The sequence below is a fragment of the Amblyomma maculatum genome, chromosome 8 (assembly GCF_055883805.1).
Source record: "Amblyomma maculatum isolate TAMU_Amacu chromosome 8, ASM5588380v1, whole genome shotgun sequence".
Lineage (NCBI taxonomy): Eukaryota > Metazoa > Arthropoda > Arachnida > Ixodida > Ixodidae > Amblyomma > Amblyomma maculatum.
In genome coordinates, this window is record NC_139351.1 from 42,833,463 (window position 1) to 42,847,314 (window position 13,852).

The 13,852-nt window shown below is 43.1% G+C and overlaps 1 protein-coding gene and 1 long non-coding RNA gene across 4 annotated transcripts; one reads left to right on the forward strand and one right to left on the reverse strand.

Annotated features, from left to right (window-relative positions):
* Positions 1-2,295: 2,295 nt before the first annotated feature.
* Positions 2,296-7,780, forward strand: LOC146181057 (uncharacterized). Of its 2 annotated transcripts, none has more exons than XR_014700149.1 (3): positions 2,296-2,762; positions 5,253-5,454; positions 5,830-7,780. XR_014700149.1 is itself a non-coding variant. In XM_084576238.1 (3 exons), exons 1-3 carry the CDS (start codon positions 2,628-2,630, stop codon positions 5,893-5,895), a joined length of 426 nt encoding a protein of 141 aa, XP_084432364.1. In that variant the 5' UTR covers positions 2,296-2,627; the 3' UTR covers positions 5,896-7,780. The 2 variants fall into 2 exon arrangements, 1 of the variants encoding a protein (XP_084432364.1); XM_084576238.1 differs by having other exon boundaries at positions 5,230-5,454.
* Positions 7,781-8,255: 475 nt separating this feature from the next.
* LOC146181058 (uncharacterized) lies at positions 8,256-13,852 on the reverse strand. Of its 2 annotated transcripts, XR_014700150.1 has the most exons (4): positions 13,352-13,852; positions 12,429-12,514; positions 12,130-12,195; positions 8,256-8,394 (listed from the first exon to the last, which is right to left on the reverse strand). It is a non-coding gene; the product is annotated as an uncharacterized LOC146181058 (long non-coding RNA). The 2 variants fall into 2 exon arrangements; XR_014700151.1 differs by lacking the exon at positions 13,352-13,852 and having other exon boundaries at positions 8,261-8,398; positions 12,429-12,805.

A 13,852-nucleotide genomic window follows, 5' to 3' on the forward strand; every position in this document is an offset into this window, starting at 1 on the left:
CCACGGGCAAGAACAACATTGGGGCTGCAGCAGAAATTGGACGACGCACGCAATTTAAAGATCAAGCATTACATAAACCATTATGCTGTTATCAAATGTAGTACAGTTCTCTTGGAATATTATCGCAAGTGCTCAGCTGGACATCAACCAAGCCCCAAAACAGAGCAAAGGTTCTCTCAAACATTACATGCCATCTTTGCAACTAGGTAAAAAAACAACAACTTGTAGAATGGAATTCAAAAAAAAACAGAGGACTGTTGTTTTACATTCATGGGTGGATTTAACGAACGCGCAGAGATGCCGTCAGCAACACAATCCAGGTTGTGGGGCATGAGATATTAAAAGCATAGTGTTTGCCTGTCTAGTTATCGGCCGGCATTCCACCAGTCCGCGGCAGGCGAGTAAGCAGAAAACGAAGGACGCGGCATCATTCGGAAAATGTGAGAGCGTGTACGTCGAATCAGCGTACCCAGGTTATCCAAGATAATGAGTTGGCGCCCCCTGAAAAGCCAAGTATCATCCCCGAGGTTTCAATCTTCATTACGGAACAGTTCAAAGGTATCTGAAGCTAACCAGGTCTTGATGTTTCACACAGAGTGCTCTACGGGATGTTTTTGCTTTACACAAACTATGAGAGAACGACGGGACGGCTTGGAAAGCTCGTCCTGCAACTTTTCGCAAAGGTCCAGTTGTACAATCGAGGATCAAGCACTGTTCGTGAGAGCAAAGCCTTGCGTGCCTATTAAGTTCTAAAGTTGACTTCCATACCGCTGTCAGCGGGGAGCTAAACAGCAGCACAACTCTGAAACTGAAGACGAGCAGCAAGCACTACGCATTTGCTCTGGATGGCAAACAATCTATAAGTGAAGGTAATGATTGGAAAGCTCGTCCTGCAACTTTTCGCAAAGGTCCAGTTGTACAATCGAGGATCAAGCACTGTTAGTGAGAGCAAAGCCTTGCGTGCCTATTAAGTTCTAAAGTTGACTTCCATACCGCTGTCAGCGGGGAGCTAAATAGCAGCACAGCTCTGAAACTGAAGACGAGCAGCAAGCACTACGCATTTGCTCTGGATGGCAAACAATCTATAAGTGAAGGTAATGATTTTCAAGTATTTACCTTAGCTCTGGCGTGCACGTTGACACAGAAAAAGGTTCGGCGTACGCCTCAACGGCGAAATTGTATGCCTTCCGCTGCTGCTTGCCGGACGCATCACTGTGCGTGCAAAATGCTGCCACGAATGCATCGGTTAGCTTCGGAAGCACACTGAGGTCTGGTGACCATTTCAGAACTGACGCTGAAGGCGTATGCTGCATGATGGAAAGCTAGAAGATCTCCCAGGGCGGCACCTGCTGAACCTTCCACGCACAGCATCCTACGGAAAAAATCCGATCGCGCCCCTTACAACATGGCCGTCGCTACCAGTGTTGCCAGAACACTTAGCATTTTGAATATCCCCTACTGCGGCCTTGGCTTGGCTCGAAAGCCCTGTGTAGCGGTAGAGCTATGAGTTGCCTATGGTTTCTTCGTCCGCGCCAGCACAACAGTTAAAAAAGACTGTGTTTGTATTTTACAGCTGAAAAATAATGTTCCACTCATTTATATCTTTACCGCTTTGTAGCCATTATCCGCATTGCAAAGTGCGGCGCGCTCACTGTAACTCACGTTTTCATGTGCGCCAAAGGGCCGACGCGAAACAACCATCGCCAGCATATCACCCTTACTCATGCATGAGGCCACCCATCATAGCCGTAGGTTGTTTCGTCCGCTAAAAGCATGTTGAGAGCCGCACAGTTGAGGTGCACGAATGGACTGGTAACGGTTTTGGTATCTACGTAACCCGGAATTTCTCTGCAGATGAAAAAAAAGGTATACGTGAGATTTCTAACCGCAAATATTAGAGAGATTTAGCTTACCGGAGACGTATTACGTCTCCCGGAGACGTACAGACGTAGACGTATCGGACGCCTACTGCGCATGCGTGAAAATTGATGTAGACGTATTCGGCTGACACCGGGCAAAACACGTTTTAGCTGTACGTATCGCCCATACGTAAGACGTATCGCTAGACGTACATGCAGATGATGATGATGGCTATCCAATAAAAAAAGATAGAAGCTATTTCTAATAAATGCTTCAAATAATGTCACATGCAGATCCCCCGAAGTCATCATGTTGATGTGTTAGCTGTGTTTCGAATAATTATTAATTTGAGCTCACTTTTAACCACTTTGCCACCTGCAGCAAGCCTGAACAATCCAAGCCTAGTTGCAATAAATCCGTTTGTTTTGGTGCTCGCATGGAGGAAGGAAACATCGTGTTTGCTTGTGTTCGGTCGTGTGCTAGAATTTGCTCGTGCTATCGGTGCAACCTGCCCACGTTACGTTACATCATGCCGACAGCATCCTTCACCCTTCACGACAGGCAGCTTTTTTGAGCACCCTATCATGGGATGAATTTGAAGACATGCATTGATTTCAACGGGAGCGCGATATTCCAAAGCCTCGAAGGAACTTACGTGAGCGTGGTACCCTTCAACATCGGCGCCAACAACAACATAGTGTTCAACAGGATTTTTAGATTCTAGAAAGAGGATTTCGGAGAGCTGCAGTTAGCCCTCCTAATTCCAAATGAGGTCATCAGTGCGCAGCATGTCAGGGTCTCCGGCTCCGAGGCACCTTGGCACAGCTCGATTTTTACTTCGGTCATCTACTCTACGATATGACAAGTGGCTTGATCTGCAAGCTCTTCAGCGATTCTCCGAGGTAAGTAGCGCATGGTGTGGTGGCTGTGGTGGCTTGACGGTTACAAGCCAAATTATTGATAGCAGTGCTTTCTGTGTCAAATAAATATGCCCGCCGAAACATGTAAAGCAAAGCTGACTGGCTGTGGCGTTTCAGTAGTCATCTTTGAATGCGAATTAGCGCTAATCCTGAGGTTCAGAGCTTATCAAAACAGTCTAACACTTGTGCGACCGCTTATAGCGCTTTCAAATTTAAAAAAAAAAAAAAAAGAAAGGCCGGAGCGCATTTAAAGCGATAAATTCCTTGTGAGAAGCGGGCGGGATGTCGTATCATCCCGCGTGCACACTGCTACGCACTCTCGCGCTACTCATTGCACATCATCCCCATCAGCTTCCATGTGTGCATAAACGCTACCGAGCCTTCTACTCGATATAACTACGTAAAAACCCTACCATTTTGTAGTCGAAAGGCACCAGCGCTCTCTGGCGCGTAACGACGTTGTGTCGTTTCTAGCAGGCGAGCAGTTTTGGCTACTGTAAAACATAGATTGCAGTTGACTCGTGCCCAGTCACCGAACGTCTGCTGTAATCATTGATCTTTTTTTTTTTTTTTTTTTTTTTTTTTACGTCAATTAACTTAGGCACACTTGTGCAAAGGCATATATATATATATATATATATATATATATATATATATACCCCTGCTCTCCAACTCGGTTGTAGAGCTTTGGGAAGGTGCTCTCTTGTCGACATCGAATTTAGTGAAACTGTTTAACGTCCCGAATGCAACCAGTGCTATGCTGCTTTTCGATTTTATCACTAGCACAGCATAAGGTCATCAACATAAACACTAGCACACTTACAAGTCAATATTTTTTTTTATTAAATTAGGGAAGTCCACGGAAACACAAACTGAGAAATACGCAAAAGGTTGTTATCAGCACAAGTTATTTTTTAATTTGCTTCATGTATTAGAAATACTCAACACAGAAATTTCATAAAATTTTGTGCAATAATATAAACAATGTAAGCAATTTTGGATTTGGCCCTTATCGATATGAAAATCTATATTTGACCCTACTTCAACTGAAGGAAATTTTTTTCAGAGTCGTTTTTAGTCTCTTTGTGAAAATAATACCTGTAAATGATCATACTGTGAACACAGCTGATGAAGAGTTGTAATATTCATTGTCACACAATCAGCCGCACTGATTTGCTCTAAAGGGAGCAAATAAATGCTTAGTGGGCTTCTGCTTCAAGCAAAGATGTGAGGCTATTTTCTATTGGTAGAAATTAGTTGGAATGTGTTTAATGAAGAGCTATTTTAATTCAGTGCACCATTGTATTTCCGGGGAATGGTAGATGCACATAGGATGCAAAGCGACAAGACAGCGGCAAATATTGTCGTTTCTTGCCAGTTTCGGCTATTTGCTTATGTTGCTAAATGCAGAAAGCCGCTGCCAACAGGCTAAACTGAATGTAGTCTTTTATAAGTTATTTTGCTAGCTTTATGCACAAACTGCTTCGTCTGCTGCAATGTCCCCAGTGTTCTTATCTTCTGGCTTCAGATTTTCCTGTGATCTCTTCGTATCCAGACAGTGATAAGGAAGTAGCTATGGAGAAGCAATAATTGAATTTACACTCGCAGTAGTCCACCCTATCATGCTAAAGCTGAGAAAGAAAGCTTTCAAGAATAAAATAGATTTGGCTCATTTCCATCTGCACATCAGCAGAATCTGGCTCATTTTTGATTTGGCACATGATTTCTGTGAAATTCCTGGTCTTTATTTACATCCTTACTGTCTCAAACTGTTTGCAGAAGTGAGATGTATATATGATCTTTCAATTACAAAAAAAAAAAAAAAAAAGAAAATAACCTAGTGTAGGTTTCTGAATTTCGCTTGCTTTGAAAAAAAAAAAAATCAAGTGTCGATGATAGTGTTGAAAAAATCCGGGCGCACTGCGGAATCTACACTGCAGAAATGTGAAAATCTAAGCGCTGCTGGTGCACACGGTGCATCACGTTTGCTCTCATCATTATGAATTAAATGCACCGTCATTATCATTGCTAATGTCATCACTGCTAATTCCAACTTCATTGTCATCGCTACTATCATCCTTACAGTAGACATTTGATGTGTGTTTCAAGATCCCGAACGTTGCACAGTTGGCTAAAGCGCTCGGATGGGGATGCGAGGAATAGAGGTTCGGCTCCCAGCGGAAACAGGATTTTAATTTTTTCTGATGGCATCATCATGACGTCATTTGATTGACAGCTATAGTGTGACCAAACAAACGAATGCCGACAGTATGAGCCAATAAAGATTTTCACCTTAAAATTGATGGGCCTGTACGAGGTAACACTAGTGAACTCTTCCAAAAGCAATGCAATAAGTATTATGCTACGGCACAGTAAAGAAGGTGCACACTGAAAGATTATTTTCTCATGACCACTTTATAGGCACTCTATAAGCGATCGTTGCTTGCAGCCGCTCCAATTTTTCCTCCTCAGGCGGTGCATGCAAAGGAAGGCCCCCATGCTCAACTGCTGGGGTTTCATCATGGCACAGCAAGGCAAATTTGTCGACCGTCTGTGGCTCAGAAGGAGGACTTCTCTGGGCACAAGTGGAGCCTGTGCAGAAATATCGGGCACTAATGTGTACCAATGCCATAGTCTGCCAGTGGGCCATTTAAAGGCAGACGTCACGATGCAGGTAAGCCTGTTCAGTCATGTCTTCATTGCAGTAACTAGCTGTAATATGTTTTTCATATTCAGGGGAGTGCATTTCCAAATTAAAGCCTAACATCTCTGCTGCGAAAATTCCACAAGTACTTTTATATTTTTTGAGTTGGTTTTTGGGAAAGGGTACTCAATGACCCACCTCATGAAAAACAGCATTTCATCTGTAAAGAAACGTGGCACTTAAGTATGTGATGCAAGATTGTGTTAGCATGTGGCATTTTATAAATTTGTAGGAAAAAAATTGTATCTAAAAACTTGCAACTGTAATTACATCTCATTATACAAAAAGAAGAGGCACCTGTGTAGACCTGCATTGGTTATATTTTTAATTCTTGCTATCTTTTAGGGATCCTCAAGGAGACTGTGCACTTTGAGAACCTGCAGAAGATCACCATGGGTCATAAATATGTGATCTATAGTGATGCAGCCTACCCCCGATGGCCTCTACTCTACAAGCTGTTTGGAGGTGCCGTACTGCAACCTCATCATGTTGCCTTCAACAAGGCAATTAGCAGTGTTAGGAAAGCTGTAGAGGGGGGTTTGGCAGCGTAGCATGGGATTTTGCTTTTATTGACTATTTCAAGAACCAAACTTTGAGATGGTAACAGGTAGGGCGCATGTATAAAGTTGCGCAATGAACTACCGAACATCTTTGTACAGCTGTCATGTGTCTATCTACTTTGTCTTGTGTCTGCCTCAGTTGGTCAATACCTTGTGCCTTTTCAGACATAAGTGTCGGCCTATGTCCTGCGGTCAAAAAATTTGGAACATTTTTTTTTTTTTTTAGGCTGCCTTTCTCAGTAAAATATGGACAAGCATGGCAAGCAGTGACCTTCATAGTTGAGGCATTTGTCAACAGTTGCAAAATTCATCTCTGTATTCCTTACAGCAATAATTGCAGCATGCAGTGGTGCATATCTTGTAAATAGGGTAAGTGACCTAGGAAACTTGGACATCAGAAACAAGTGGACAGGAGGCTTGCAGACTCACAACTGGATTTTACTAAGTAACGATGACATATATAAAGTGCACAAAACCGCATGCTCAACGCTATACTTTTGCTTGCTGTATATATGTCCTCTTTCGGTTAGTAAAATACAGTTGTGAGCCTGTGTATGTCCATGTCCACTTCTGTTTCTGTTGTCCGTGTTTTCTAGAACAGTTACTCCATTTCCAAGATGAGCATCACTGCATGCAACAATGCTACCCAAAGATTTATGCTGTTCATTTGTTGACGCTGTTATGCCGAGATGCAGCTTTATGAATTTTTTTTTTATGCGAGATGCAGCAATATTTATCTCGATTGATTGCAGCAGTGCATGACTACTTTCTCGTTGTTCTCGTCTCACAGTGTTCAACATGACATATTGTGTGCGTGGTGGCATTTAGGGTGGCGTGTGATAGTGTTCGTGTTCAAATGCAGGGGTTTTTGCCCGAGTGCTGTGTGCAGCGATATGACAGTTTCGGTTTACCATCTCGCTACTTGGCGAACTGAAAGGACGCGATGACTTTGGTTCGGCATTGTCTCCCATGCTCCTTTGACTGCGTGACCGTCTACCGGTGGACACCTGACAGCTGTGCTCCGGACCAACGGCTTCACTTGTTCCCAACGCTGACTTCGAACTGTTAGTGGCACGAGATGCTTGTGACCGCAAATATGCACTAGACCACCAGTCTGAACACTGTACATGAGTTGTGCCGCGTGGGCCGTCTCTAGTGTTTCACCCGAACGGTTGTGTATGCATTTGTGTATTGTCTAGATTAAGGAAAGGTGGCATCTGAGTTTTAAAAGTGTCTGTATGTGTGAAGTGCCATCTGCTTTGGCGAACGAGGCGGCGAACCTCCACAGCTTGTCTTCGTCAGGCCGTCTGATGGCTTCAGTGAGAACCTGTGCTACCAGATGCAAAAAGTGATGATGCCATTTTATGGTTTTTCACTTCATGCCGCTAATTCACAGCTCATATAATTATTGGTCGCATGTGCTGCTAGAGTCATTATTCAGTTTTCTGTACACTACTGAATTAATTGTACTCTCATTGAGCTGTCATGTTGTCATCATGCCCGAGACGCTTTGCATTGTAGCCCCATCCAGTAGTGCAGCCAGAGCTCGAGTTTTACCAACGTTGGCATCAACGAATGCCGCAGATGCACTCTCCCTCTGTTTCCGCACTCTTTTTTTTTTCATAAACTAATGTCGCCTTTGAATCTCTTAGATTTTAACCCTGCAAAACTGTGTCTAGTCAGGCCAAAGCTATCACTCATATCTTTATTTTTTTTGCAGCTGTGGGTTTCGTGGATCCTGAAAATCACTTCGTGAGCCCTTATTTGAGAAACACTGACCTATGATATGTTTTTAGCAATTACCACTATGTGACGGGACATTTTGAATTTCTTTTGGTGAAGTGGTGACCACAGGCCACTAACAGTGTTTTCAACGTTGTAGCTGAGGCTCACTTGAGAGAGGTTGCGCACATATTTTTTTTTTCGAGTCATTGCATATGTTTACAATTCTCACAATGCAAATATTTCTTAAAATATGCAATTTAAAATTAGTGTAATGCCCTTTGCAGATAATTTTGGACCTGTATTTGCGAAACTGTAGCCTTAGCTACTTATGCACCATAAAATGCAAGAACAGAAACACACCGACAGCATTTGTGTTGCAAAAATGTATTTGGGATTTATTTGGCAAAGTGAACATGGTCGAGAGAGTTTTGGAGAAAATAAACTGGTGCTATCTGCAATGTGATATAGTGCCAACATAAATAACTTTCATTCTTTCATCAGCGCAATCAGCATCTTGTCAACTGATTGCCAAGATTTCACCAGCTGATCTCCGCATGTCCATCTTCACACGGGGCAGTGTTCGTCACCATGTGCTGCATAAAACATCCGTGTTGTATTCTTCTACCTTCCTGGAATGAAAAGGTGCAGTGTTAACAGAAATTACTGTAAAATTAAAGCTGTTATGAGAAAGCTGGAGGTTGTTTAATATTGCTCTCCAGCTCGTATTGCAGTGAATAACTACGCACATGATTATTCATGAAATGTCTGGGCATATGGCATACCCCTATATCATGGCACAGAAGTGCAGCAGTCTCCTCTTGTGAATGCACCTATCGGGGGTGGAATTGCCACTCCATTTGCTCCATTCTGCTCCCAAACTGCTTTTCCTGCTCTATCCTGCTCCAAAATGCAATATTGCTCCAAAACTGCTCCAAATTGGCTGTTTTAATGTTCTACCATCAAATTTAGTGCAACACGCAAACAATGTCTTTGCACCAGTGGCAAAGATATAACGCATCTAGCACTGGGCTTAATACAAACGAAATTTTTGTAAGGGAAGGAAGCATGTGGCATAATAAATATTTGTTTGCAAGTAAATTTAATATGAGCCACTGGCGATTGGAGATAATTGCAAAAAACATGCACTGTGCATGTGACGTAGCACCTCCTCTCAGCCTTTGGATCACCGGTGGAGGGAGAAGCAAGAGCAGCAAGCGAAGCAGATAGGCGCAAACTACCGTGAGTCGTTAGGAAGGAAACTTGTCTGACTGGAAAAACCACATGAGTTATTGTAATGGTTGTGGTCTAAGAACAAGCAGGCACCTATCGAGCCTCTTTTTCAGTGACAAGCTTGTCGGGCCTACGGCAGACAAAATCATACTTGAATCGTTATAGGTTGGTACTCCAAAGATGTCACTCACTAGGAAGCGTCTCAAGAGTGTTGGAAAGCCATACAGGGCCTATTGCCAAGATTTAAAAAATGAGCCCCAGCATTGCTCAAGCAAAGAATGATAAAACTATTGGAAGGAGGTAGTGAAGTAAAAATGCTGAAGGATGAAAAGGCTACCCTTCAGTGCCATCTACATTTCCTGAAGGCACTACTGACCACTGCTCAGGAATTTATCAGCACAGGCATAGGATCAAAAAGGGATATGCACAAGATAGAGAGCAGAAATGTCATGTCCATTAATCTGAGCTCCAAATTAGTGGCATTGCTTGAGTGCATTGAAGTGGTAAACTTGACATTTGAATCTGTCAAGTCAGAATAGGCAAATGCGTTAGGTCACAAGGTCACACTAGGTGTTCAGTTATAAAGCACACCAGCAAGCATTTTGTTTGCTGGCTAGTCTGTTTCAAGTTGGTGGCCGTTGTCAGAAATGAGTGCGAAGTTGGAGAGGCATTGAACTTGCATAAAAAGGAAGAGCTCATCTTTTTCTGTCAGAGAGAGAAAAACAATTACTACAATTATCAGAGGCATTTGACCTTAGGAACCTGCTCCAAAACTCTTGTCTCATTGCTCCAAAGCTGCTCCAAAACTCTTGTCTCGCTGCTCCCAAAGCTGCTCCAAAATGCTTGAGCCTGCTTCCACCCCTGACCTATGTATCAGACCCATTGATGACTGTCTTTAGTGGTAATGGCACATACCCACGGCGGGGAATAGGCCATGGTATATAGCAAGTACAAAAGGTTCATGGACAAGCAATTGGGTATTTTGATAATTACGAATCTTAAACTAGAATTTCATGAAAAAAAAGAAAGGAAAAGAAAAGGCAGTGAATTCTCATTGTAGCAATCTACCTGGTGTGATTATATAGTTGTGAACAGAATTGCACACAGGTTGTAGGGTATATCCCTTGGCACTTGCCCCGAAGGAGAGGAGAATAAACACAAATAGCATGCCTGAGTAATCACCATTTGAACGATCTAACAGTCACTAACAGTGTTTCACAAGGAAGCCTGCTTTGGCCACTGTTGTTGAAAGTGTTCATCAAAGACATTGCCCACATCGACATATCCATTAAATTTGTCGTACATATATAGGGTGGATCTGGTACATATGATATGGGCGTGTCCAGAAATCTAAAATATAAATCGAGAGACAAAAAATAATTTTGGGAAACTACTGTCGAGCTCACGCCCTGAAACTCTGCTAGGTCTAATCCGACTAGCTGACGTCGCCCATGTCCAAGGACTCCAGGCCGTCATCTTTGCGGATAAGTTGACACCTATCTTGCACCTGTTGGATATTTATTAGTTTTGCCACCACCACATGCAGATGACTGTTCTATTATGACGGGCACTGATGCAGACACGTTGACAAAGCAAAGCAAAGCCTTCCTGTTAACATTATTGTTGTGGTTTCAATCAAACAAACTTAATATAAATTGTTCAAAGACAACGCTGATTATTTTCCCAGAAAAAAAAAATTTTTAATCGTGCTGTCAGCAATGAGAGCCGGAACATTACAATTGTAGGCTCGCAGAGAATACTAAGTGTCACGTTCAACAGCAATCTATACTCGGACTTGCCTGTTGCTGGCATATGCAAAAGATTTTCCATGGTATTTGATGTTATTTTATGTCAGTGAACGCTCCTTCTGATGCACATTGAAAACAAATTGAATCATTTTTTCACATCAACCAATGCATTAAGACCACAGTGGAGGGTGGAGTAAACAATAATATAATTTTGCCATCCTTTTCTTGAGGATAAATAAAATTCACCAAATGGGTAATTGCGGTAGAAATGTCTCTATAAAATATTACTTCTGAGCTTTTGCGTTGATTATGCACATGCACAGCAGCATGCTGCAATGACCTAAGAGCTGGAAATGCATCACGCGTCCAGGCAAACATCACACAAAAGTGTGAAGCCGCAAAAAAAAAAAAGCATGTGGGAACTTCCCACACTTTGCCCGATGATGAATACATTCTGGAGAGGGGTGCCTGAGGCCACACCGCACAGGAAGATACGGTGGCTGTTTGGGAGAAGGGACATGGCCATAAAACCATTACACTGATCCATTAGGAGTTGAGTTCTACAGATGCTGTTTTGATCCGCTGTATGTGACATCAGACATGCCCTGTGTTTTTCTGGCAGACAGACTCCTTGTTAGACTATTGCAACGCTATCAAAGTGAAAAAGGAAGTTTCTATGTCTCCTCGCCTGTTCCCAAGGTATGACTGCAGGAACATTGCTTACCAATACTGTTTGATTGACTGGCTGATTGACCCGAAGAGATGTGCCGTGTTTTATTGGCCAAAGTTCTGTGAGAGGGCTGGATTGATTGTTTAAAGGTTTCTTGTGGAGTAAAAAAAAAAACAATACTGGCCCTGGGCAAGAGGCTCAATAGTCTATCATTGCTATGAACTTGCCTTTGACCTTTTGCTGTTAAGACCTTTGAAGTATGTACATAAGTCTGCAGAAGTGCAATCAAATTTCATTGTTTTTGTTCTCTCATCTTCGAAACGTCATTCTTCTCTCAAACCGAAGACTCAGTCATGCCACCAAATGGAGTGTAGGTTCAAAACAGTCTGAGACAAGCATAACAATACACAAAGCATTGCGATGGTATCGTGAGTGTGCACCATGAACATGAAAATTTGCGAATAATTTGTTTTCCTACTCATTTATTTCATTTATCGCTGCTTTCATAGGCCATTGCATTTTGTATAATGCACTGTTGCTGCTGCTGGTCCATGCATAGTTTTGGCATGAATGCAAAAGCTAACAACTAGGTTCTAGTGCAGTTGTACTAAGCAGTCTTGAGTTTTAAACTATAGTAAGTTGTTAAGGCATTGAGATAAATAAAACTTTTTACAAATTGGTGCTGCTCAAAATAACGTAAATTTGTCCTCACCCCTCAAGGGCACTGACTGCAGGCTTGGTGTTGACGGCAGCGGCTCCACACTGTGCAGACTTGTGGCTGTGCCATGGAAGCAAGGAAACAAATGAAAGAAATAATTATTCCTGCAGCCATGAGATCTTGGGCTGTTTTCCGGTGCATAACAACATGCACGAGCTTACTTTAGCACTCTGGCTACACTTTGTACACTGCAGTAAGAGAATCAAGACTGAACATTGCAGTGCTTTGTAAATAGCTGTAACGTGTTCAACAAGAACATTGAAGAAAGTAATATAAGAAGTGTTGTCGCTCACTATTCCGGGAGTTGTCATGATTGCTTTCATCATCATGAGTCTCTCTGGGCACCATGTCATTCAGGCACTTGCAGGCTCATTTTCATCTGAAAGGGAATAACCATATGAGACACAGATGATTGGTAATTAACTTGCCAACATAATACAGGATCTAATTGTGCAGCTGAAAGTTGCGCCAGGACACTAGAAAAGTGCCACGACGCAGACACTTGCCTTCATTCAATGCAATGGTCCTTAACAAGGATCCTTTTTTAATTTTCAGGTGTTTTTATAACACAATGAGCAAACCAGTTCAGCCTCTGCGACTTGTAAATGCTAATAAGTTTGTCCAACAGCATAAAATGCTTCATTTCACGTGCTGACACAGGGACACAAGTTCATAAGCTTGGAGCAAAAAAAAAATTAAATGACCTCTTGCACTATTTGGCTTTGGCAGTGCATTCAGCATGTACTGTTAGCTAATGGTGCCAGACAATTAATTGTCTGAGAAGATAAAGTAAACCATCTTGCAAACAATTTTCATTTATTGTGGCTCCTGGTGGCTGTGCACATTTACATGCACATGTAAACAAAAGCAGCTACACGACGTGTATTATATTATGCAACTCGAGCCATGTTTAGCAAAAATGCTGAAATATCATGTATCTAATTCGCACAACGTAAGTGGCTTTTTACTTTGCGCTGCTATTCCCCAGCAATCGACTAGGCGGTGTTCAGACGGGCGGGCCGTATGTATCGTGGGAAAGCATCATCCACCACCACTCCTACTCGGAGCGCACGCGATCGGCAGGCGCCGAGTCATTGCCATTCAGAGCTACTCGAAAGTGCCGTTTTCGTCACATATGATAACTAATTGTTCCGCTCGGACAGTCCGCTGTCCAGTCCGATCGTCTGAACAGAGAAGGCAGTGGGTAGTGACTTACCAGAATCATTTTTTTTTTCTGACGCTGGATGGCTTGCAAAGGCCTTTGCGAACGCCTTCATTGCGCAGCGGAGCGAGCGCTCGTTCGCCGTCGGCGGATCCCTAGAAATCGTTGCAACTTCTTTCGACGGCGCCTTCTCCCTGCGCTGTACAGTGTATGTACAGGATGGTCGATCTCGAGCTACTTGCTGGTCGTCCGCCGCACTGAAACGCTTGCGCATGATGTTTTCTTGGCACGGCCGGGGCAAGGGTATTACAGCATTTGATGACGCCAATGTGAAAACGGGAGAACTATGTGGCCCGTTGCGCACAGCAGCACTCTACAAGCACTCGTAGCACCATCCCATCGGCGCTTGGCTTAGCTTGGCGGCTTAGCTCCATGGCTGCTGAAATCTCGTGAGATCTCGCGAGATTACGGCAAGCTGGACGTCACGCGGCATACGTCTCCGGAGTACGTCTCCAGCGCCTGTACGTATCGGCAGTTTTCACGCATGCGCAGTAG